General features: G+C 35.6%; 1 protein-coding gene across 8 annotated transcripts in view; it reads left to right on the forward strand.

Moving 5' to 3' along the window:
* Positions 1-27,353, forward strand: part of MCTP1 (multiple C2 and transmembrane domain containing 1) — a 220,276-nt gene that overhangs the window by 98,837 nt on the left and 94,086 nt on the right. For 6 of the 8 annotated variants that reach the window (XR_010994586.1, XM_068177020.1, XM_068177022.1 and 3 more), the window contains 5 exons: positions 9,569-9,671; positions 11,776-11,878; positions 12,221-12,322; positions 12,666-12,740; positions 14,300-14,419. Coding sequence is in view for 6 of the 8 variants with exons in the window: in XM_068177020.1 (XP_068033121.1) it covers positions 9,569-9,671; positions 11,776-11,878; positions 12,221-12,322; positions 12,666-12,740; positions 14,300-14,419 (503 nt within the window). In the remaining 2 variants the exon portion in view is untranslated. Of the gene's footprint in view, positions 1-9,568; positions 9,672-11,775; positions 11,879-12,220; positions 12,323-12,665; positions 12,741-14,299; positions 14,420-24,426; positions 25,214-27,353 lie in introns of those variants that run through there. The other 2 variants (XR_010994585.1, XM_068177025.1) reach the window with 2 other exon arrangements.

The raw sequence follows: 27,353 nt of genomic DNA on the forward strand, positions 1-27,353 counted from the left end.
CCATGATCAATACACAATTTTAGGGATTCCACCAATGCAAAATTATATTCTGTTGGAAATTGTGGTCACAGCAAATCCACCTTTCTGGAAATTATATATTATTTAGTATAAATTCTTTGAAAGTGTAATCTAATGAATGGGAAGATACTGAGAATGAAGTTTAATTTTTCCCTCTCTGTCTGAGAAGAAACTTCCAATTGAGTCTTCCATTGTGTTTTAGCTATTCAGTGCATGGTTTTTTTCTCCCTAAATCCTGAGTTAGAAAGAGTTACATTCCTGTTTCCCTAAGTCTTTTCTTGCTCGTGGTATCTCTTTCTCAAGGATTGGGCTGCTTGTAGAGCCCTGGCAGGATAGGTGCTGTAGGGACATTCTTTGATATGAAGAGATTTTCTGGTGGTTCAGCAAAACCTAAAGTATAATGGACTCATCATGACAGTTGGCTTCTGACACTATACACATGGGTTTCACCTAACCCATATAAATTACAGGTAGTGAAGCAATAAGCCCTTCACTGTGACATAGTTTAGGATTAGGCAATAGTCAGATATATCTAATCCTTCTGCAGCATAGTCAGGTATAGGCGGTGGGCGGTTGTGGAAGGCTGCTGGCTTTAGAAGGCAGTGTCTGCATCTCTTTTACTGAGGCAGATACATTGCTCCTTTGTGTCATGAAATAAAATTCAAAATCTCTGCCTTATCATTGATAAAAAGTAAGCAGAGTGGGAAAAGATGTGCCACAGGTTTAGTCGATTTCAGCAAAAGTGCTGTACTTTTAAGGAATAATATTTAGGAACTCAGATTCATTAGCAGGAGCAAAACTCAAGCTCTGTAAGATGGCATGACTAGAAAATAGCTTGTTTTGTAGTCTTTGGGCTTTAATTAAGATGTGTTCAATTCTAGCCCCCTGGCTTTCTCTCCCCCTGTCCCCACCCTTCTTGCTGTGTCACAGACCAGTGATCAGACGCTTTCAGATGGTCCAGCCCATGACTTTGACCTTCTTTGAGGTCTTGTGTTCCCCAGGGAACCGTTCAGCTCATGAGGTCTGATTTCACACTTCCAGGATGCCTTGGCTCTCATAACAATGACAGGGAGACAAAGCCCTTTAGAGTGGGCCGCATGGGGACTTGTTTAAATTGGAAACTAGAGAGGAGTCAAGGAACAAGGTTACAGGCTACAGAATAGTGCTTTTAATAAAGAGCTCACAGCTCTGGTTCAGCTCAAAGAGGGCTACCTCTGTACAATTAATTGAGACATTTATCTGGAGCATCTTAGGCCTCCACTTTCTCACAGAATTATGTGATAAATATCAGCTAAGAGGCAAATGAAATGTGCATGAAATGAATTTTTAACACTTTGATTACTGTGTCTTCAGTCTTCATTAGAAGTAAATTTATTTGTATTTCTGTCCTCATTACTAATCGTCTGCATATTTTTATGAGTACTGTGATTTCAAAACCTTATATATCAGAGATATTTTACTAAAGAGCTCAGTGATACTTAGGTTTGTTTTCAAAAGCTTTTCAAGCTTTTCCTCTTCTAAAGAAGAGAAACTAAGCATAGACGAAGAGTCAGATTTTTGTTTTCTTCCATTTCTTTCAGTTTTATGTCTGGAATGTCTGGAATTCAGCCTCTATTCTAAGAAAATTTCATGTTAAAATTTTGATTACAGTAGCTGAGAGTAGGATGAAGACACCAAGATGGCTAATTGTGCTAAATGTAAATGTCTTTTTAAAATCTTTCCTGCTATACTGTTCTAACATCACATGTGCGAAAATGGTCTTTGAAATGGTTCTTCAAATGCAGGAAATGTCAGAGTGATGAACACAAACATTAAATTCACAAAGATATGGAAGCCCGTGCATGTAAAATTGAAGGAATGAATTCAGAGGCCCTTTAGAAATATAGATTCAAAAGTAATATGCTCTGTCAATTAGTGCAAACAGATTTCAATATACACTTGAACTATCTCCACAAAGTACAAAAATCTAGTAAGTGGGCAGAATTCTATGGTAGATAAAATATTTCATCAGGTCCTGTCATATAGGTGACCTGAAGACCTTGGTCCAGTATCATGTACAGGAAGGGTACTGGGGTTTAAGTACCAGTTCTAGCTAAGAATAGAAAAAAAAGGGATTTAAAAATATTTTTTAAAAGATATTTTGTTAAAAGATATTTTTTATTAACGATAACATTTATAATTATACATACAATGAAAGGGTGACTAGTGTTTTTTTTTTAAGTTTTCTATGGAGATGAGTTTAACTTGATTATGGCATTACACTGACTTGCCTTGTAAGATACCTTAAGCATTCATGGTATCAGTGTGTTGCAGCATGTTTGCATCATCACAGATAGAGTAGAATTATAATTCCCATTTTAAAGATGGAAAACTAAGAAAGGTTAACTGACTAAGCTAAGGCCAACAGAGCAAGTCCTTGTCAAAGGTGGCATTTCACTTGGGTTCTGTACTTAATCCATTAGATAAGGTAGCTTCTCATGCTATTGAACCATTCCTCCTCCTGGCCAAAGGTCAGACGGACTGTTCTGCTGCAAGCAGCTGGCTGGCAGGGAGCTTGGAACAACATTAGTGACATTAGTGTCTGCATGAGTGGCACTGCCCCCCAGAGTCATGAACTGGCTGTCTTGTCTTCTAAAAAAATAAAGGCCTTTTTTGCTGTGGAGACTTAGATCCATAATGGATAGGCATGGCCAGAGGTCGGAGAGAATCATAATAGCCTATGAAATATTCAAACAATATTTTGGCTTTTATAGCCATGTTAAAGTTGGTTGAACTTCATGAAGCTATGGTTTGAGAACTTGGCTTTTGAGTGTAGAAATGCAATTGAAATTCCGTATTAAGTTTTTAAACTGTCCAAAGCATTTTTAGTTCAGTTTGGTAATGTAATGTCAATAATGCAAAATTCATATAACATTTAGTTTAGAATAAGGCTAGTTATTTGATGAAAATGGGTTCATGGACTAGCTAATGCTGAAATTGACATTTTACCAGTTTTTGTATCTTTATGGACCGTGAAATGGCAAAATTATGAAATTATTTGTTTCCCTGGAGTTATACTGATGCAATGCATGTTTTCCATAGTGATGGTAGAAGTATTTCTGAAGGACTAATAGATATCTAAACCAATGCTATCTGCTGGCCCTTGTGACTTAATACTTCAGAAATGCAATAAGTTTTTTGGAGGACAGCTAGATCTGCCATGTGCTCTCTTGCTTGCATATACTCTGAAGAGCAGTTACATCAATGGTAATTCCTAGGAAAGGCCCTTGGCAGCCTTAATTAAGAAAGTAAGAACCTTTCTATAGTGACTGATGGTCTTTATGATTTTTCATTTTCATTCCTACAGGCCGCAATTTCAGTGATTGATGATAGAGAATGTTTATTACTTTACACATGTGTTTTCTTCCTTTCTAAAACAGAGAATTATCCTACTGCATAAAATATGAAAGTTTTCATATTTTTTTTTATTAACGTCTTTCGTTTTACAATATTAACTGAATAATGAGCAGATGACATGAAGTTTTCTGGAGACAAATGCATGTATTTAATAGTGTTTTATAATAAAAAAAATATCACTCTTGAACTTGTACAAAACATAGCAAGCAAGTTGTTTAAGATTTGATGGCTTTTCATCAAAGAAAAGTAATCTTTGTATAAAAGTGGAGCTAGGAAGTGAGCATGAAAGTGCAGTTATATTTAATTGAATTCTTTGTTTGAAAGAGCTACTATGTTCCAAAATTATTTTTTGCTGGAAAACAGTTTGCCAAGAATCAAAAATTTATGTTGGATCATTTTCATCTTGGGGAGCATTTAAGGAAGGCCTATATAAATTGCCCAGAAATATAAGTTACATCATATTGTAGTTTGACAGTTCTAACACTCAGGTAAAGTTCATAATTAGACAAATAAAAGATCCTTGCATCTGAATTGGTCACATCTTTTGCCATCTCTTGTGAATTTGAGATGACACAAAATGGTTTGTTGTTCTAGCTGCCCCCTAGATTGGACAGTCCAGCTCACTTCCATCCTGGAAGATGGGCTGTAGTGGTGTGTGTAAGACCAGCCCACCAGCCCATGACCATCATGATACAAGGGTTCACAAGTCACCTAATATGTTTGGTGCTTGCTTGTGAGTACCAGCATAGAGAGCCAGATGAAAGTCCTGTGGTGTTTCAGCTGATAGAAAGGGCCTTTCTCAAACTTGTCCACTAAAAACACACAGGCTGTGTGGTTCTGTGGTTACTTGAGAAGAAAATCCAGAAGTTGAAATTGTGTGAAGATTGAGTCTTTGTTGTTTTGATTTTGTAAATATTTTGAGAAGCAGTTAAAGTTTGCTTCTATCAATCACTATTTTTGTCTCTTTTCCATCACGAAAAAGCACATTTTCTATTTTCTTGCAGGAGAAAAATGTTTAGATGACTAACCAAAACAGATAATGAATCAGAGGTGACAACTGACTTGATTTGTTTGTGAAGGACTTCCTGGGCTTTGGGGGACTTTGAGTTTTGAAGAAAACAACAAGTAACACATCTCTAGTTCCTCATTGCTACCTCTTTTGGAGAGTTGGGGCTGATTTCAGGTTATGGGTGTACACTTCATCCAGGGACATGAGAAATAAGGTGATGAGTAAAAGACTAGTTTAAATTAATGTGTGCATGATGTGCAATGTGAAGGACAGAGAGCTGACTGAAGTAAAATAGTCTTCTTAGGTCTAAGTAAGGTAATCTGAGTTTGTGCTCTGGTCTTGCATTGTCTGAAGATGTAGCCTAGCACAAACAAGGATATCTGTCAAACTACATACAACATGTGGCCTAAATTCAAAGGTTTCAAAGATAAAAATAAAGATAGAATTCAAAGCTTCAAAAGATAGGTAGCTCTTTAGGTTTTTTTCAGTGGTGGCATACATTACAAAGTAGAACTTCTAGCATTCATGCTCAGATAGTCAACTTTTGTAATGGATAAAGGAGGAAATGGGTGAGTGAGATCTGTCAAAAGATAAATTGCTTTTCCTTTCAATTATGCATATTATGTAAATTAGGAGTTTATTTCTATAATTTCAGGAGCCCTTAGGCCTGTACAAATAGAGACCAAACAGCATGAGACATTACAGCAAAAGAATGGTTAAATTACATTTGTTTAACTTTGTATTGAGGTTGTCTGCAGGTTTGATTTCAGTAAGTTGGAAGGTGTATTTTGATTTTTCACTTCCTACTTCTATCATGAATTCCTGCAACCAGTGGTAAGGTGTGATAGCAATTAGCCCCACTGTGGTCCTGAGATACTCAAGATTTTCAGTGTTGGTGTTGGTGCTGCTAGGAGCATGGTTTTATGTGTACCTTAGGCAGGTGGTGGCCATATTATTCTTGTACAGCACTGACTACATGCTTAGGATTGTATTGAGAAGTTTGCTGTGGATGTCAGCCTGATCAATAGCTTACTGTCTCTAAAGTCATTGGAATAGTAGCTGTAGTCCTACAAAGAGCACAGAGCAGGGATTGCTAGTTGGAAGATCCTCAGTAGATACAGAGGGTTTGGTATCATTTCTTGGTGTATGACAGGTTATATATAGTTATATACAACAGTTGTGGTTTAGTTCATAGTGAAAGGTGTTATGTTCGTGACAATATAATATGGAATGATATAACTGAGCATAGGGAGCACAAGACTTATCAGAGGTTTTTATGTGTACTTTTAGAAAGGCTAGAGGGAGAGCACACTCTTCTGAACATGTGTGGCTCTTTTCTAAAAAAAATAAGGAAAAACATTTCTTTATCTCTTGTTTGAAATAGCTAATTACATTAACTGACAGAAATTGTCTGAAGCTGCCTTTTTTAGAGTGTGTTGTGCTTAAGGTATTGGTTTTGAATAATATAGTGTTGTTGGATCTTTTGGGTCCTCCTAGAGACCAAGGAGATCTAAGGACATTTTTTGTTACTATTTTAGTGCTCTCTTAAGGCTTTCATTGGGAATGATCCCATTATTTGAACACTCTTGAAATGGCAGCAGGTTGCCAAGGCTGTCAGTGAGAATTAAGATTGAAGTTACTCTTTCCAATAATGAAAACTTGAAAGATGACAGATAGATACGAGTTTCACCAAGTCTGTCTTTCTGGATCACATTGACTAATTTGGGTTAGTATCTTAATAATGTTTACACATACCTTATGTTGAGCATGTCAGCAATGACTGGTGCCTTTCAGAGACCCAGTTTGGTTATGAGCATTTCAGCAAAAGTAAGAAATGCCCTAGGCAATGGTGAAGGTGCATGTGGGAACTTTGTAATCAAGTAAATATGATAAAACCAACATTCTTTAGCAGAGATGTTCAGAGCTGGGAAACTTCTCTTTGTCCGCCATGGTATTTGAACCTTGCCTTGAACTGTCATGATATGGCCTCTATTCAAATTTGTTTTTGTAGTATTTTCAAATGATAGGAGGAAGGAGGTGTGAAATGTTGACTATAAGCAAGGGATTTTTTCATTTCTGAAAATCATTTGACTTTGGTTTGAGAACGCTGTAATTAATGCTACATATTGATTGATATCCATTTAAATCTGTAAGAAGAGTAATTGAAAAAGTGCATGCCAGGAGACACAGAAAATACGATAAATGTAGAAAATACCCTCTCTTTGTTTATGGAAAATGGCCTGTATATGCTGTAATGTAATTTACTGTGTCTGTATATATTTAATAAGCTCAACTCACATTGTACCACCATATGCAAATATAATTCATAATACTTTTAAAAATGAGATATCATAGTCTACCTGCTGCACCAGTGCTGCCTTGTTATTTTAACTATCTTCTGTGTGTTTCTTCTTCAAATACTGAAAGCTAAGGACTCAAATAATAGAAATGGTTTAGATTTCATATCTCCTTCTATACTTGTCAAATAGAAGAACCTTGAGATGTCTGGTACATCCATTTCTGCTGACTAATGAATTGTATCATTTTTCAAGATAATGGGAAACATTCAGCAGTATGTGATTTTCTAGAGAAGGTAAACATCAATTAACTGTAATTCACAATGTGTTTAAAACAATTATTCTTTATCATTAAAGTTAATAATATGCACATTATATGCATATTAGCCCTTGGTGTAGTCAAAAATCAATACTGCAGTTTGGGATTTGTGGTCCCTGGACAGCTTTGTCTAAGTATTGATTTCATTGTCATTTGTATAAGGTATGAAACAAATGATGTGCTTCTCTAATATCATTATCGTGGCCCCACTAATGTAGCTACTGTAGCTACTCAGTTTATGGTTTCTAATAATGCATGAAAAAATAATACGGAGTTAATGAAGACATTGAGAAACACGATTGCCTAGTATGCTAGATTTAATTGTGGAAGGCCAATGCCAACATTCAATATATTTTGAACAGTTTACTGCCCAAAGAAAGTCTGAAGAGAAGAGCAAGTCATGAGGTACTATGCAATTCAAGTGTTCATTTATATCAGACAAAGTTCCCCTGGCTCCAGAAAGCAGCAATTTGTTGTTCAGCTTTCTATTTACATGAAAATAATGTGTACACTTGTACTGTGCCAAAGGCAAAGGTTACTCCTTCCAGTTACTGGAAAAAATAAAAATATAAAAGCAGGATAGCATGTCTCTGTTTTAGACAGATTTATAGCAGTTGTCATTACTGACATAATTTGAAATATGAGTTAAATAATTTAATCCACAATGTGATTTCGTGCCTTTATTGCCTCTTTATTGAAAGAGGTCTTCCCACCATGCACCTCATGTTTTCATTAGTGTTTTTTCCATCTGTTCCTTAGGTCTACCTTGCCACCCCTCCTTAACCTTCTAGGTAATTTCAGACTTGCCCTGAAATGCTGAAGATACCAATCCCACTACCTTTTGCTTTCTCCCACTTTGGCACACTCCTTTTTTAGATAGCCAAGCTGTCCTTAAGCATCAGATTCAGGTGTCTACTTTTTTTCTCGTCCTTTTGTCCTAATTTAGGCCAAGGATGTGTGAGGGTAGAGCCTGGAGCCATGTGGGCCTGTCTAGGCTGTTATTCTATACACTCAAATCATTGCTGGTATGTGGAAGTCAGGGAGTCTCTCTTCCAAGATGAAGAGGTCATGGCTTCTGGTGGAGGAAAATGGGCAGTGCAGAGGTTCAGCAGCCATTTTGTCTCTTTCTGGGGGAGTGTGTGGTGGGTTGGTGCTGATCCCAACTGAAGGATTTGTCTAACATTGTGGTTTTTTTCGTTGTCTTGGTCTCGGGGAGAAAAAGTGCAGGTGTGGAAAGTTTGTATGCCATTATCTTTCATTGTCTCAGGCTTGTGGGGAAAAACATGGTGGAAGGAGTGACAGGGTGGCACCATGTGTAGGAGGCGGCATGTCGGACTCAGGGAGCATTTTGCATGTAATCAGCCTCTCTGTTACTGTTTGCTTTCTTATCTCATTGCCGTTTCCAGTATGTTGTTACCTCAACCCATAATTTCTGCCCTTAGTTTCTTTCACCTGAAAGAGGCGTTGGGGAAAAGGGGAGCAGCTTAACTTCCTGGTGAGCTTAAACCACAACACCTTTCCAAAATCAAACCATAAAAGTGTTAGGGTCAGTTTCATGTTCTACCCCTAAACTTGCAGTTCTGATCATTTTTCTTGTGCTCTCCTTAGTATCTAAGCTCTGCTTTCCTGCAGTCTTTTCCTGTAAGCTGACTATTTCATATTTAAGGACACATATACACACACACATACACACACACAGACACACACACTTGCTTTGCCCATTACTTTTCTTTAAAGGAAAAAAGATATACCTCCATATCCATTTCCATTATCTTGCTTCAATTATCTACATAATGCATTTTCAAAGCAGCAACTTCATGCTTCCCCTTTTGGTGGCTTTCATGCTGAGGGACCTCTTTGTAAATATATCCTAAACTACTTTTTTGTGCTTTAAGGTATAATAAAATATCAAGCACGTTTGCCTTTCTGCTGTGCTGAGACTATAGTCCATCATTCCAGCCCATGCCATCTCATTCTTTAATTGTACTTGCCCACTTTGTCTTGTGTTAGGCTTTTTTATGAGGCTGTCATCAAGATTCTTTGATTTTGGGGAGAGGATTTGTACAGCATGAAACATAATACAGCATAATAGTCTTTGGATCATTTTTGTAGGTGCTAAGTTGTTACAAATAATACCGAGTAATGCATTTCCTTCATACCAAAATACTTTCACTATATTATCTTTAAAGTCAATGGGTCATTGGTACCATTGAAGTAAAGTTCTCTCAGCTGTCTCACAAGGGTGCTTGGCAACTTCTAGGAACATGCTGTGTTTCATCAGAAGAGTCTGTATGGTGACTTTTTTCTCCTCCCCCACTTTTTTTAAAGCAAAAGAATTGTTCTTTTAGCAAATAATGTTAATAGATTATGGAGATGAATAGTGTGTTATGAATATCTTGAATATAGTACAGACCATTACAATGAAGCTCAGAAAATGAGAAACAACCCCCCAAACTTTTTTTTTGTTTAAAGCTTGCTCATCATGTGTTTTCTTAGTTCATAAAATTACTTCCAAATTTTCTCTTACAGGTAAAAGTGACCCATTTTGTGTAGTTGAATTGAACAATGACAGACTGCTGACACATACTGTCTACAGGAACCTCAATCCAGAATGGAACAAAATCTTCACATTGTAGGTGTTTGAATTTAGGTCAAGGGAATGAAAGGGCAGTGGGGTTTAGACAGTATTTTGGAGGTGAGGGTGTTGGAGCGGGAACAAAAATACTTACTGATAGTTCTAAAGAAGAATAGTGATGGCATACTGATATTTCTTATCTAAATATTCAAATATGTTTTGAGGATTAAAAACATGAAAATAAATACAAAAGTGGTATAATTGCAAACATAAAAATGCCAGGACTGTTTCTTGGAAAGCATGTATGAGTAATGCTATGCACACCAGACTCCTGTTAGGTTCAGCAAGAGTTTCAAGGGTCAAATCCAGTGTGATGGATTTTCCCCTGAAGTTTTGAGTGGGGAGAAAAAAGATACTGTGAATATGACCTTTATTTAAATGTGGTTGCTAACTGTAAGAAACATTACATAGCTACATAAAGTTAGAAATTCTACATGCATTTACATTTCTCTGAATTTTGATGAAATCCTTTCCACTTCTTGTTTCCATTTACTAGCTGCCCTTCTCACAATACCATCTAGTATCATACTAGTATAGTCCAGCTGTTGGGTAAAATGCAGTCTAAAACCACTGGGGAGTGATGTAATTTGTTCTTCTATCCTTGTGTTATTTTGAAGAAAGTTAAAGGCTTTAACAAAATAGAAAAAAGGTATTCCACAGACAAAATGTCCTTCTTGTATGCCTTGCTCAATTGCCTTTTTTTTCTCCCTTCTCCCTGTCTGACTGTAATGTGACACCAATGAGTAGAAAAAGCTGATCACTGCTGCTGAAATCAGTAACAATCCTCTGCAAAAACAGTAGGAGCTTTAGTTTTGTGTACAGTTCAGTTTATCATACATGAAAATGCTATATTTTGCCCTTAATGTCAAAACTCAGTGTGATTATAATTTTTGTTTTCCCCTCTAGATTTATCATTCATATATTTAGCATCCACAGGTTTTCGTGACCTGCAGTGAACTCTCAGAAATGAAATCAGAGCAAAAGAAAAAAAATCTCACAGTAGTTGTACTTTTCAACAGCTTATTATTATAGTAGTTCTCATTTCTGTATCTGCAAAACCATGCTAAATTGTTCATTAATATATTTTTAATTATTTACCAGTAGAGCCAATAACTAATTATCCTATACTTCTCAACAGTGTTCTCTGCACAAGGAATTGCCTGGATTTTTAGAGGACAAAAGATTAATCAGAAATCAAATAGAAAACCTCTAAAGGGTTTCAAGGTCTTCCTTCTATGTACATTTACATTTATCCTCAGATTTCTTAATTAATTTTTGGGCTAGCAATCCCTCATCTGGAGGAATATTTTTTACTGAAGCTGAACTGCTTTGCTTTAATTTGTATTTCCTGGATCAGCCATTCAATCAAATATGAGTTCTCTCAAATGATTTTTTTATTCAAATAAGGAATATGAATTTTTGACCCAAAAGTTTACATGTTAAGTCATTTCCTGTGCATGGCAATGGAGTGTTTAATAGCTTGCAGTCTTTTTTCCTCAGTTGTGCCTGAAAGATGCATTGTTCCATATTGTTTGTTTTTTATTTGTTGAATATTAGTAATTAAATGAGAATTTCAGAAACAAAGAGCTTGTTCTTAGTGCAAGGTTATGCTCTTGTAGTTTGTAATTATTTCTATTTACAAACCTACAGGTTTCATTGTATTTGCAGTAAGAATTGCCACAAGGGAAGCGGTGTTTAAGAGTAGCTTTTAAAAGCTCTCTGTCCTTCTGCTGGTGGCTGTAAATCCCCCAGTGCTTCTCCTTGCAGGTCATGCAGTGCAAACCCCAGGCAGATTTAAAGCAACATCCTTCAGAAAACTTGTGCTGGAAAAGCCTTGCAGAGAGAAAGAGTCATAACTGCAGCATTTAGAAAGTATTTTGGTCATATATAAAAAGCCTTGCAGAGAGAGGGAGACAGAGTAATCATTGCAGCCCTTAGAAAGCATTTTGGTTATATGCAGAGATGTCCCATTCACCTAATCTCAGTTCTCCACCATGGCTTGGAAAACAGGTGGATATCTGTGTTAACCTTTTACAGTTTTGTCCTTGGTACCCACTGGTGTTAGTGTGACTTTCTTCTGTGTGTACTTCTCTCTTTGTAGCAATATAAAGGACATCCATTCAGTGCTTGAAGTGTCAGTTTACGACGAAGACCGCGATCGAAGTGCTGACTTTCTAGGAAAAGTTGCTATACCATTGCTGTCTGTAAGCTTCATTCACCTGACATACTGCTCTGAATTTTTCCCGCTGAAGGAGGGAAAGAGAAAAAAAAAAAAAAAATTGCAGCTCTGAGTCTGTCATTTCCCAACCAAGGTCTGTAATAAGAACACTAAAATTTTAACATACTGTATTCACGGCCATGTTGAATCCCATGATAGTTAATTTTTCCTGACAGACTCGGTCCTGGTAATGAACAGGTACTTGTCAGGCTTGCCACAGTTGTTTTGGGTTCTCTGTCAGTTTCAGCAGCTGGGGGTCAGGGGTCACTGGGGGGGTGTATTCATCGGAGACCGTAAGACAGACGGCTGTCATGTCCTTTTCCTGCAGATTCAAAATGGTGAACAGAAAGCCTACGTCTTGAAAAACAAGCAGCTGACAGGGCCAACAAAGGGGGTCATCTATCTTGAAATAGATGTGATTTTTAATGCTGTAAGTCTTAACTTTGGGGTTTTTTGTTCTGCTAAAGAGTTCAGTTTCATGAAAGCTTTTGTTCCTGATTTGTAGAGAATTTCTGTCATTCCTCATTTTCTCTAAGCCTTGATATATACTACAGAATACTCTTCTGCCACTGCTTGGCACACCCACTCTTTTTGTTGCTGCTGCTGCTATTGCTGCTAATGTACAGAGCAGCAACTCTTGTCTCTGTGTATGCTTATATGTCCCAAGCTTGGCAGCCATGACTTTGAAACTTGGCAAATTTTGTGAATTGAAGCCTGTGTTACTAGCGAGGAGCAAGAAAACTTGAAATACTGACATGCATTTTAATGCATAGGTGAAAGCCAGCATACGAACCTTAATGCCCAAAGAACAGAAGTATATTGAAGAGGAAGACAGACTGTCTAAACAGGTAAAGAGTAAGGAAACACTAATCCCTTCTAAAATCCTTACTATCAAGTGTGCACATTCAAATATCTGGTATCCTACTGCAGAGAGTAAAGAATAACATTTTCATTACATGTTTACAAAAGCATATGATAGGTTGAGAAGTCAGAAACGGAATACATGGGTTTAATGTGTCTCCTCTATAAATTGCTGCCTAATCAAATACATGAATGAGAACACATTTGAAACCATTAGGTTTCACACATATCAGATTATTGCACAGGTGCATGTAAAATAAGTCTTGCATAAATTTTTGCTGTTAACTTTGACCCAAAAGTTCTCCATTTGTTGCAGGGTAAAGAATCATCATTCTTTTAGCCAAATTTCAAGGAGGTTACTTGAGTAAGCTTTGAATCAAAGGTGAAAGCAGACTGAAACTCTTTAGAATCCCTGGAATAGGAAATGTCTTGACTCTTTACTCTTTGTTCTCTGGATATTTTTGCTACACACAATTTTAATGCTTTGGTAAAAATTATTTAAACACACATATTTTTCTGCTCTCAAACTACTTTGGACTCATTTTTTCTTGTTCCACAAATGTTGTATCTTACATGCAGAGAATTTGTTGGACTATGGAAACAAGATTTTTGTTGCTTTCAATGAAAAGTCAAAGGTCTCAGAACTTCTTTCTTTGTTTCTGAAAGCTTGTATACTTAAGCATGGTTTAAATTACCTGCTGGATGAATTTTATATCAGTTTATGAGATAGTTCATAAAACAAAACATTTCATAAGGCAAAATATTTCTTTATTTGCAATTTTGAGTAATACAGTTACTAAAGCTGAATTTTGCACTACTATTCCAGCAAAGAAGCAACAAAGCCTTTTACTCAAGATTAATTGTTCTTCCTGTATCATAAATGAAAATGGCATTGTAAATTTTGGAGATGGCAGGAGGAGTGACCATTTTCTATGCATCTTAGTACAGAAATCATTCACTGGTTTGTTCACTCTTTGTGGTGAATTGTGTTGCCATTTTGGAGGATTTAAGTACATTTTCCTGAATCAAAACCTAGAGTTGTTATGTCTTACATATATGTAATTTGAAAGTATGTAGATTACCTTGGTAAATACTTAAAACAATGCTTTCAAAATACATCACAGCAGACAAATTTGTTAAAAATGTTAAAAGGAGCAGATATCTTAATTATATTAGAGTAGTAGTGTTGCATGGTTTCAGGTTAGTGTCCTGCAGCATCTTTTCATTAAAAACGGCCAACACTTGCTTAATGAAATTGAAATCTAATTAACAAAATAATTTGTGAAATTTTGCATGTGGCTTTTGAATGATGAACAATTTTTGTACCATCTAGCATTAAATTCAACATATACCAGTTGACACAAGTAGCAAATTCCCTCTCTTCCAAGTCTCAGATTTTAAACTAACTTTCTCAATTTGTGAGCTAGAGAGATTAATATTTTCTCAGCCTTTCATCAAAATTGAGAATGACAGTATTGTTAGCATGACCCCCTCCTGAAACTTTTTGAGGTTTTAAAATATTTTCAATCTTTCATCTTTTTAACAGCTACTGTTAAGGAACTTCATCCGGATGAAGCATTGTATTATGGCGCTCGTTACTGCTGTCTGCTATATTAGCAGTTGTTTTGACTGGGACTCTCCACCAAGAAGTCTAGCAGCTTTTTTGGTATGATCTTCTTTATACTATTTTTAATCATCCCAGTGTGTTTGTGTTCTAGACTGAGAGACAATACTATGTAGATTGGTGGTTTCTTTTTAATTTATTTAAAAGTTTGCATTACGATGATATCATAAGTCATGTTTATTTAAAATTGTATATTTATAGTAAAAAAATAATTGATTATATAAGTTACAAGCAGGTGATCCAAATTAAAATAAAGTCAGTGAACTATGGATAATATATTTTAAGCTTTTCACAAATTACGCCCATTACATTTTGTTTGGTCCCCTTGTATATTGAATAATGACTCTCAAAGTATTTTTGATTAATAATTATTCAAAGGTGTTGTTCCTAGATTTAAAAAATCTACCAAAATAAAACAAACCCAACTTTAAAACCATAAATGCAAAATAAATAGTACCTTTTAGGCAGCAAGCTCTGGTCATAGTTTTTAGTGAATGGTTTTAAGTGAATTTGTTTTTAGCAATTTAAACAAAATTGCTCTTTCTTCAGGAACATTATCTTTACTAGTATTAACCTTATTTTTCTAAGGTTATTCACCTTATTTTTAAATTTTAAAAATTCCAGGCACAATTGTAGATTGCATTGTGTTACCCAGATAAATACCTCTTTATTTTTAAAATCTTAAGAGCTACAAACAAGACCATTATTTTTTCATTAGAGAGTAGAAATGTAAGCATTGACATACATTCTGGAATTTCTAAGTTTTTTTAATTGGCTGAGAGGTACTGAGATTAGTAGCCTCTCTACTATGATTATGAACAGAGAAGGGTTTTGTTATAATTTTGAATAATTATAGATATTGTCTGGTGACAGTACTTTTTACTTGGGTGCCTGAAGGTCAGGTGCCTCAAATTTGGAGAAATCAAACCAGGCATTGGTAGCTGGCTGTGCAGTAAAATGGGGTAGTTGGGTCACACTGTTTTTGCAGAAGTTTCTCCTTGCAGGGCTCTGTTTTTAGTGTGTTGCTTGTTAAACCCTTGTTTGCCATATTCATTGGGAGTACAGGAGATACATGTGCTATTCAGAGAGCCAGGGGGTTGTACTTATACTGATGTCTATAGTAATGGCACTGTGTGCAAAGATAAAATATGCTTGCTACTGTTTGCTGTAAGAAAGGTAATCTATCATTTCAGTTAAAAGTTATCAACACTTCATAGGAAAATGCAGGTTTCAACAAAATTCAAATGTTCATATTGCTATTACTGATTCAGTTAGTAAGTATTCATGACTCTAAGTCAGATTTTAATATGGATATGGAACACTCAGCTGTTGCCAGTGGAAGATAGGGAAATGGAAAGACATCCTATTCATTGGGCAATTTTTTTTTTCTCCCATGGCACATTGCTGTGGCCATGGAAGCAGTGGTGTTGATGTTAAGCTGTAATTGTTTCTGTTCATTAAAAAAAAAAATCAGTGTCATAATAAGTATTAGTAGTAGTAATAGTAGTATGTAAATCAGATTTTAAGTAGGGAGGTCAATAATCAGTATTTGTTATTATTATAGTTACAATGTATTGCAGTAGAAACATTTTCCTGGTTATATTTTTATATATATGTTCATATTTTTCATACCTATTTCTATAGAGAGACATATATTAAAAAAAATGGATTTTCTTGGTTTTGTTACAGTAATTTTTTTGCTTATGTAGGTGTTGCAGTAAATTTTTATGATTATATCAGTGCTGTGATTTTACAGATGTATTCCAGTTCTGCATCCAAAATGCCTCCTGTGCTTTTTGACCTGATGTTATCCTCTCCAAGGATCAAATCATTCCTCTGTCAGGCAAAAGAAGTCTTTGCTGGCCAAGTCAAATATATGTGAATTTTTATCATGATTATAAGTTTGGGTTTGGATGGTTTCTGGGCTTTCATAGGCTGTTGAAATCTCGAGAGTGATCCACTTGCTTGTGTTATGATGAATTATACTTGCACTAAGGTTACATTTGAATTTAATACAGTGTATAAAATAAATGTACGTATATGTTTCATTTTCTCTTCACTGTTATAGAAATTATATCTCCTTGTGAAGTTGTCTTCTAGAGGCTAGAATATCTCACAGTGAAATGTCAGTTCCCGAAAGGAGATGAGAAACAGACTGTGCTGGAGGTTTACAGCTCTTTAGCCAGACTAATAAGCAGCATATGAGAAATAAAGCTTTAAACTAATAATTTCTTCTATCCTGTTGGATTTGAAAATATACTGTGATGGGTGCATCCTGATACAGAGTTACAGTCCTTTCACCTAGGTTGCATATGTAAGTGTAAGGGTTGATTTTTTTCTATCTCCCAATGCCTCGTGTTCTTTGCATTACAATTATGAATACTTTTTTATTGTGAGCCTTTTCTTTCTGATGGGGATATAGGAGACCACAGGTGAAGAAATTCTGGCAGAATAGCTCCATTTTCAAAAATTTAATTCCTAAGATAGATCAGGAAAGGATAACTACTCTTGGAAACCTACAGAAAACTTTGATTAATATATTAACTACAACAAGTTACAGTTACCTGTTTCATATGCCTTGTGCACTCTTCACTGCAGTTCTTTTTAAAGTCATTCTCCTTGAAGAGTCACACTGTTAGTCACCGAGAATAACAATGTTCATTGAAAGGGCTTGCTGATTGTTCACACTCCTGAGCTCAAACTTTTACATTGTTTGGGACATTTTAAGTACAGAAATGCTGTATTGAATTTTTAGGATTGATTATTTCTAAAATCTATCCGAAGGCATCAGCTCAATGACCAGTGTTGCCTGTGCTGCTCATAGACACACAGAAACTTCAAGTTAAGTTATCAATGTTCTGGATTATGCATTTCCTCAACTAAACAGTATTTTACTTATTTCTATTAAACTTCATAAGCTTGTCACCTTCACTGGGGATTTTGTCTGAATAACTGAAAGTTTTCACTCAATTTCTTTTTTTTTTTATGCTTTGGTAATCCACAGCAGAAGAAAAATTATATATATATGTATATATATATATATATATATATATACACAACTGTCATGCTGATATAACTGTGAGGTATTAATAGCTGTTATTTTTCAGATACTTAAAGATATTAATAAATAGCTTATGAACCATAGGTTGATCTGGCTACCAAATGACTTTGTCTTAGAGCAGTTAGAAAATTTTATATTTTGTCCTGCTTTTTTGTACTTATTTCCTGTTAAATAAAGGAAGTGCATAGCAACAACATTAAGTTAATATTTCAGTTCCAGAACAGCTTTATTCTATCACATGTCTAGGCTAATCAAGAATGTGTTGCATACTTTTATTTATGCTTCTTAAGACCTAAATACAGTGGGAAAAACACCAGAATAAGTAGAGAGCATTTGCTAGAAAATCATATATTTTTCTCTGTTTAAAACAGACCTTTGCAGTATTTAGCAGTTAATTTTTAAAATTATTATTTGGTAATTAATATGGCACATTCAGGAGGAAGAACTTCAGTAAAGTATGCAAAAGTGGATATTATTTCTTCAGATTAATCCACTGTGGGCACTGAAATGTCTGCTAAGTTTGGCCTAATTTCCATCAGCTTCTTAACCAGACTTTTCTGTTCTGATAGATGTCAGTGGGTGCAACATGAGGGGGAAAAGGTGTGTATTCTTTTTTTTCTGGTACTAGCAATTGTCACTGTAATGAGCAGAAAAATAATTGGACAAAGGAGCTATCAGTAAAAGAACACACTTCAGTGTGAGTCAATGAATTATTTTATGGGACAAACTTTAATCTTGAAATGGGATTGTAAATAATTTGTGCTACCATCTGTCCATTTGGAATTATTTTAACCATTTCAGTCTTTATATAGTAAGTACTACTGTGTTTAACATTAACATTTGATACACATTTAATTTCTGTTCTGCTCTGTGGTCTTTAGGGAGCTTTGCTCTAGTGCTACAGGAGAGAGACAAAGTATTGATCAGTTAACATTTCAGCTATGCATGTTGCAAAATTAATGAAAATGCCAGACAAAAATGTCAGAGTGCACAAAAAGTTAAAATTTAAATTTGATAGTTTAATGAAAAGTTTAAGATGCACATTATCAAAAATATCCCCTTGCCTTTAAAGTATTTTTCATAACTGAGTAAAGAGAATTTTTACTTAGAGTATTTTACTTAGAGGTACACTCAACATGAACTATGAGGGAATATATAATCTTCAAAGTGTTTGGTATCTAAAAATGGCCTCAGTAAGGTACTTAATTGCCTACTTGAACATTTAACTGTTATGCATAAAATAAATGTAGTTCATTTCTCACTTGGAAGCAGAGTGACCTCACGTGATGAACATACGTGTTAGCCTCAAATTAAAGCTTCTTATGAACACGTTCTCCTATTCATGTTCTTATTCCTTTCATTCATTCTATATGTGTACATGCATACACAGAGAAGTTACTTTTCTTTTTTTCTCAGCCTCTCAAATACAGATAAAATTACTCTCCCTGCATCCAAGTCACTTGTCAGGTCTAACTCACCTTCACTTTGTCTTCTAACATTACAGAATTCATGTGTGAAAATGACATGATAGTATCCCTAGCTTTTGATTGTGTGTTAGTTCTCTTGCACATATGCCATTTAGTTCTGGAGGTGTCACATTAATAAATTGAAAAGGAAATGGGATTTAAAAGAACTTGTTCCTAGAAGGATATGACACAGCAAAGCAATTTCATCAATTTACTGAGTTTTTCCCCAATAAAAAGGGAAACAATCACTACTGTGAATTTTGGAAGCAATGTCACTCAAAGATTAAAGACAAAGTATATGTTTCCAGAGAGATTTGATATGATACCATCAGGGATTGGAATGCATTTTTCTTAATTATTACATATTTTCCTTATTTGCTGACATTGTAATTGTAAGAGAATCAGAATTTCACATATATTAAAAAACTTGTAGATGTTCCCATCGTGGATACCATTATTAAGGACACAACCTTCAAACAGCATTTTTTGCTGAACCTGGGCAAAATGTATCATCAAATTATCCTTGCCATCTCTTGTCTAGAAGTTGAAATATGAATAAGTGCTGGTAAGGTAGTTGGAAAAGCTTTTCTTATCTTCCAAAAAAAGCCTTTCCAAAAATTGCTGTTGCTGTCAAACCTGCCTGTACTCAAAAGAGAGGTTTGCAGAGGTAAAGTGACAAGGCAATGGCAAGGCCAGGAACAAGATTAATTTCTGATGCATGTTACACACATGTGTAAGAGTCTTTCAGCCTTTTGTCATCTGTATCTGCACCAACAGTTTAGAAAAATAAGTGGATCAGACTGCTGTGGGGTTTGGTGGGTTTTTTTTTTCAAAGTAAAGCAGACAAAAAGAAAAGGGGTCTAAGTTCTTTCCTCTCCTCCTCATTTTCTATATATCAGCAGAACTAATGTTGAACCTCTTCAAAATTACAGTGGAATTTAAGCTTTTTACAACACTTAGCTTAACTTTGTGTCAGGCTTTAGAAGGTGGAACAGGAAAGAAATAAATAACAGAACCTGGGATATAGGACCTAAGAGATCCAATAGCTATTAATACTGAAAGAACAATCCAGCACCAGCGATGATTAAAAATGCACCTCTTAACTATAATAAATGAGTAATAATACTGCTGTGGAAAAACTGGTGTCATCAGTCTACATCTTTTATTTCACAAATTGTGTGTTTGCAGATCTGATACAAAGACTCAGGAATATTTGTATATGTAAAAGCCTCTTTAAGTATTTTATTTTGTTTATAAAAAGTCATTTTCATTTTACTTTCTTCACAGAGTGACTGCATACTTGCTAAACCAGTTTAACAGTGAGATTTATTGCCCAAGCACAGACCTGTGCCATTTTCAGTAATGGCTGTGTGCTGTCCAGCTACTGTCCCAGAAGAGTATGTGTCTATCTTAGGTTCTCTGTCATTTCTGCCATCACCATCCAGGTGACTGGGGTGCCCACCCGAGGGTGTCTAAAATGGCACTAGATCTACCTTTAAGCACTTTAATTGCTCCCTTAGGTGTTCATTTTACCTGCATATATATCTTAGTACCTAACAAGATGCTGTTGTGAGTTTCTTCATAATCTTAAGACGTTAAATCTCAAAAACACCTATGCTATGCAGGGAACTACTTTCCTTATTTTGTGATTTATCAAACAGGAATAGACAGCAGCATAAAACATTGGCATCGCAAGTCTTAGACTTTTCCTTCAATATTATACCATTTTTCCCATGTATTCTCCTTGGGAAGTTGACAGTATTCTGAAAGTATTTAACTGCCAAATCTTTTGAATGCTATTCTAGCTTGATACACCAAAATTCTGATGGATGAAAATATGGTTGATGAAAAATTATGGAAGTTGGCAAAAACTATTGTTTACTCTCGTGTTGTTAGGATTACCTAAAAAGTTCTAAAAGCAAGCTTAGATTTCCTGTTAAGGCAGTGATGTGACTGGAAATCTGGGCAGCCAATTAGTGTGAGTTACAGTCTTACTCTGCAGTACGTTTCTGATAACCCAAGGTATGTACAAGGCACTCCCCCAGTGCCTGGTGTTACTGGAAGAGTTGCAGTGAACCACTGGTAGAGGATTTACATTGCATCATCAATTCTTACTTGTACTCTCCTCTTCAGTGCATAAAACAGTACTGAATGAAAAACTTTGCACTTGAAGGAATTCAGACATCATTGACACTGAATTTGGATAATTACTAAGTAGCTTGGGTATTCTAAGGTAGTTGTGTACCCTATTATCCTCAGGTGCCCTGAGGTGCTATTTCACAGTTATCTCAGAAGATCTTGGCCGTTTAAACTTCCATGACTTAGATACTGCACATGATTGAGTTATATCTTTTTCATCATCTTTTAATAAGTATTATGATAACCAGCACATTATAAAGTCACATTACAGAGTGTTTTACTTCCTTTTCGTTTTAGTAGGAATGGGTATTATAAGGTTTGGTTTTGAAGTAAAAGAACTGTAGGACACACTGATTTCTCTGGGCCATTCAGTAGTTAAAATAATGTAACATAATGGTTTTGCCAAAAGTTGCAGTATAGTAACAAAAGAAGCAGATGTGTATTGGTAAGAAAAGCTCAAGTAAGGTAAATCAGACAGAGAAACAATTATTTGATATCTCTTGAAAATACAGTGTGCAAAAGGCTTAGAAAGGACAGAAATTAAATTCAGAAATTAAACTACCAGTTTCTTCCTATTGCTCCTTAAGTGTACTTATCCCTGTAGAGTAGTTGCTTCTTTAGTAGGTATGTAGCTGGTAAGAGATGACATAAGTGTCTCAGTGGAAGAATTAAGGAAAAAAACAGTTCTTTTCAATGTGCTGGATTTTGCTGGCATGAAAACACTTTAGACCATTTTGTAACATTTCAAATATGCATAAGAAATATATTTCTATTGCTTATATTGTTTAACTCACAATTTTATAATTTCAGTTTTGGTAGCTGAATGGGAAATCCAGGCTGTTAATGTAAAAAAAGCTTTAGAGCATATGCTGTGTCTACTGCTGCCTCATAATGCTATATGACTAACAGTAATTGCTTTTATTGATGATGTAAGTAAAGCCTTTAAAAAAAAAACAACCCTAAGTAATCATTGCAGAACTTAGATGCGAAGTTTTGTCTCTTTTTTTCTAAAGCGGGAGTGTCTGCCACACCTAGCTTTAGGTGTTTTTAGCAAGAGAGAGAAGCTGCATGTTTCCCATTCCATAAATGTATGGTTTGGACCTGGAAGGAGTTTGAAAGCTTGTTTCATTCTTGTAAATCCCTGTGAGGTGGTGATGCTGTTTGTGGTGGTGATGATACCCCACCTGAGGTGAGGTGGACTTGCAATGCAAGAAGCTTTGTTTCCAGCAGACCTCCACTGAGATATGTAGGGAAGTGCTGTGAAAGCAGTGGTCTTTTACAATTGTTTTTGTCAGAGATAGGGAAATTTCCTTGTGACAGAGTGTGAAAAAGCCATAGCACTAGAAGTTGTCCCTTTCTTAGGATAACAAGTCTGTGTACTGAGCAGCCGATTTTATTGTCAAGGGCACTGTTGCAGAAAATCACCTACGAAGTTTACAAAGGGTGGATGTTTTTACTTTTCTTCTAAATTATGTATGATTTATACAGCAGTTTATTGGCATAATTTTTATTGTATAGTTTCAGTCAATGTTTCCACTCAGGTTATTTTCCATCCTTCAAAAATTAAGAAAACATTTTCCAAAAATTGTTGCTTTCCTGAACTACTTTTCTATGTACTTTTCTCCTATCCCTCCCAATGCAGCACCTAAAGATCTTTGTGACAGGCATGAATCATGCAGATTACTATCCAGACAGGATGTTTTCTTAAATGTCTCAGTTGAAGGCTAAATTTGTGGTTGCAGTTTTGTGAAGAAAATACTCTTGTAGCTTTACCTCACTGGTAAAGCCTGCATGTTTGCAATGGCCTGTCTTGAACAGTAACTTCTTGTACTGGTCATGGCAATATAAAAAGGAGCAAAAACTGCCTCAAAGATAATTTTAATTAAGTGTCAATGCAAGAAACAGTGCCATCTAGATAGTTTTGTAATATGTGGAACACTTAACTGTGTGGACAGAATGTTAAATTTTTGCCAAGTGTCATGCTTAAGTGATTTAACTTCTGCAGGAAAGAAGTTGACCTTGAAGTAAAAAGCCTGTAAATGTCATAACCATTTGTTTGACAAAAGCAGATTTTTTTGTTCATTTATTTTTTTAGCTTATTTACTCTTAGAAAGAAGAAAAAAAAGATGTTCATACATGCAATCTGTTTAATATTTTGCAATAAACAAGGTATAATTTAAATTATACATGGCAATAAACAAGACATAATATCAAGTGTATTGTTTATTTTGGGTTCAGTGGCAGATTGTATTTATTCCAGTGTAAGTATTAACACTAATAACTAGAAATTTGTTAGAATTAGAATAGCTAGAATTTATTAGAAATAACTAATGTTGTGACTCCAGTTGTTACTGAAGAGAAAAAAAAATAATATCTGTAAGCCAAATGGCTACAGCTGATGTTGAATAGACTTACAACTGTATGGCAGATCTGTGAGTTTGTACATTTCCGTGAATAACATCTACACTATTACTGTTGTTCTGAAGTTACAAGAAACCAACTGCTTTCCAAGTGTACAAGTACTCTATGGAGAACCCACTGATTTTAAAAAATAAAAAAAAATTGGCATAATTTAGTCTTATTTATTTGGGATTTACCACTACTCTCACAGTGGTTATTAGCACTGCAGAGTTATCTGTTAAAACTGGAATTATGTAATTGGAACTTCTGGTATTTCCTTACATTTCTCCTAAGTTCTTGAGTTCTTGTGTCTGTTTAGCTGTTCTTGCTCTGTTTCTTCCTGGTGCTCATTTACAAGGCAGAGAAAAAAAAATCTCTTCTTTATCTCAGACCAGAAGGCATAAGTGCATGCATTTTAATCTTTATTTTCCAGTGACAAATCCTTCATTTTCCAGGAAAAATGTGTTTTTAAAATTAAAACCAGCTAATGCCTTTGAAAATGGATAATCACTACCATAAAGGATACCAATAATTTTTATTAAAGTATGTTTTCCTTTAAAAAGAAAGACTCGGTAATTTTTGCTTCATATACAGGATTCTTGCTGTTCTGTCTTGAAGAAGAAATAATACCAGCAGATAATATATTCCTTTAACATGAGTTAAATTTAAAAGTAGTTTTTTTAAATATTTGCCACTGTATTAATTATTACTTGCTTAAAGCACTGTTAACAGAGGGATTCTGAATTAATAAACACATCATAGCATTAGTATATAAAATACAGTATACTTTTCCCAAGACAATGATTACCAGCATAAGACCACATTAACAACACTCAGTGCTTGTTCCTTAAATGTGCTTGATTTTCATCTCTTGAAAATAGTATCATAATATTGCAGCAAGTATTGGAGTGATTTATTTTACAGTAGAGGTAACTAATGCCTTGTTTGAGCTTTGTTTCTGTATTATATCCCTCTCTTCATAGCACTGCAGCTTCACATCAGCCAGGGATTTTAATCCTGAATATTAAGCTTCTTTAACACAACTCCAGTGAAACATATTAAAAAGAAGTTATTTCTTTATCACAGTCTATTAACTGAAACATTTGGAAAATAACTGCAGTTTGCTGGTAGGTCTTTAAAATGTAGTATTTTCACATTCAAGAGTTGCTTTGACTGTGGTTTATAGAGTTTTAACATTGCTGCTTTGCTCCAAGTGTGCTTCAGATTTTTATTAGCTACTTTGATTTCATAAGTATGAGCGAGATACCTCTCTATAAATACTGGTTCACTGGAGCGTGTTTCTTTGCTTCAGAGTTGAGAGGTCCGTCAGCCCCATCCAATAGGTGGTGGGCCAGTCTGGAGTTACCTGCCAGAGCCTGGGCTGCCCACCCAGGTCAGGCACTCTTCTGCCTCTCCACTCCAGCACCTGCACACCTGCAAACTGAGACATGCCCCATTCAGCACTGCAAGAACAGCTCTATTGTTGCCTTTTCTGAGGAAAATTTATTCCAGTTCTACTTCTGAATTAAAATCAAGGCTGTTATTACTCAAGGGATGTTAGGCCTTGCTGCTTTTTTGAGAAAACAAATTTTCTGTAACTTTATCTGTAATTTAGTAGCACTTGGGTGCAAATAGAGGCTACATTGTATAGAATGCGAGGCAGAAAGTAAGGGTTTGTTAAAGCCATAAAATGGTTGGGTAACCATTGTATATCCAAGAGCAGCCATATCAAAGCCATAGGTTAAGTAAAAAAAAAAAAAAAGAACAACAAAAAAAAAAAAAAAAAAAAAAAAAAAAAACCCACAAAAAAACAAGCAAAAAAAAAAAACCCAAAAAAACCCCACCAACCCCCCCAAAACAAACAAAACACAAAAAAAAACCCCAAAAACACCAAACAAAACCACCAAAATAAAACCAACAAAAACCAGCCAAACAAAAAACCCCAATCAAACCTCAAGAAAATACACTCATTCTAGCTTTACCGTTAACCATCTACTTTGAACCCACTTCAAACATAGTGTTAAAGAAGTCAGATTTCTGTCTATATGGAGAATATAGCAAAATTGCACATTTCCCAGAAGTTAATGTACATTTGCCTTGATCAACAGCCCACTCAGAGAATAGTCATGGTAAAGGCTACTCAGGTCTTTTTCTGCAAGTTCTTGGATTGGCTGAGTTTTGCTTTCTTACAGTAAATGTAGCAGAACTGTGCTGTTCTTAAGAGTGACCTTCTTGAAGAATATGATGTCAAAATGCTTAAATACACTTTCCCTTTTGTTGGTTGATTCTTGAATGTCAGGATTTCATAGGATTTCTGCTTAAAACCTCAGTCCTGTAGGCATAGCCATTGCAAATGATGCTGTTGAGGCCAATCCAAGTCAGTCAAGTATTTTTATTCCATCAAAATTAGTTTTTACAACTGTGTGCTTGTTCACTGCCTTACATCCTGATTAGGCAGCAAATGTGCTAACTCTCTCTTTTCCTTTTTTTTTTTTTTTAATATGAAAAAACGCCACTTTGGTGTTAGGAGTTTGATCTTGCTGATTAGCAAAGTCAAAGTTAAGAACTTAATGTGCTTTCTAATCATCTGGCAGCTGTCATTAGTGAGTGACAATGCAGCTAATCCCCCCTTCCTCCCCACAAGCCTATTCCTCCATTCTCCCCAAAGCAGCGGCAGCCACCTCCGGGCACACTATCGGCTGAAGATGGAGCAGGGAGTATGTATTTGACCTGGGATCTGAACCTGGCAAACTCTGGTTAGTACGCTTCATTGTCTCTGGATCACTGCGCTCACCCTTCTGCTCCTTTACTTACAATGTCTAATATGTCTGATTTGAATTAAATTATTTTAATTAAATCATTCTACTCTTTCTCATAGTGCAAGACTGCTAAGAAGTGTAAGTGGCGATGTTATAAATCAGGTGTCCCCTCTTGATTTGGACAAAGTTAGTTAGCCAAAGATTAGTGTGGATTCTGGCATAGGCAGAGAAAAAGGTGTACTTGAAAAGAAAGTTAGTACTTAAATAGGAACTGAGAGATACAGCAGTTACTTTCTTAAGCACCAGAAGCATTCCTGCTGATATTTTTCTCTCAGCATTGTGCCACAAGCAATGGGTTCACTGTTTGCAGGGAAGGCAAGAAGCTGAGAAGGGGGTTTTTGGTTTCGTGATGAAAATAAAGTTCATCTTGGTTTATCTCTGATTTGAGCAGTCTTGTCATTTGCCAGTCAGAGAGTGTAATGAATGCTCGGCTGCATCACTAGACAGAGTTTTTCATAGATAACTCCTCAACAGCTGATGACACTGCAGTGTGATACTCTGAAGCTTATTTTATTTTCTGCAGACATTAATTGTTTCTCGCATTCTTTCTGTTAAAAGTTGAAAAGTCTGTCTCCCCCCAACATGCAGAGAAGAAAGTAAACCAAAAACTCTGAAGAATTTCTAATGCAGGAGAAGTGTTTTAGAACAGGGGATGCCTGTGCTCTAAAATGTGATTATTGACAAATTAAATTCTGTTGCCTAACTGGCAATGATTAATGCAGTACTTCTCTGAGACCACTTTAAGATCTAGCTGGTAGAAGCAGCTACCCTGATACCTCCGAAGTACAGGACTATCTGCTTGCTCTGTGATGTATCTTATTTCTGCTGAATTCTGATTTTTAGAATGGAGAGTCAAATATAAAATATATATTGGTTAAAAAATAACAGATTATTTCTGGGTCACTTTCAGTGTTGACCTGTATGATGGGCTACATTTTTTGAGTTAATGCAGTTTAAAAATAATTTTAAGTTTCCCAACACAAAAGAAAGTGAGATACTGAATTTGCAAACAAAAGCTTTGTTGGTTTATGACAAGTAATCCATCTTTTTGCATCACTGTAGCATTCTACCTCAGATAATTTTTCATAATT

The sequence above is a fragment of the Anomalospiza imberbis genome, chromosome Z, assembly GCF_031753505.1.
Source record: "Anomalospiza imberbis isolate Cuckoo-Finch-1a 21T00152 chromosome Z, ASM3175350v1, whole genome shotgun sequence".
NCBI lineage: Eukaryota > Metazoa > Chordata > Aves > Passeriformes > Viduidae > Anomalospiza > Anomalospiza imberbis.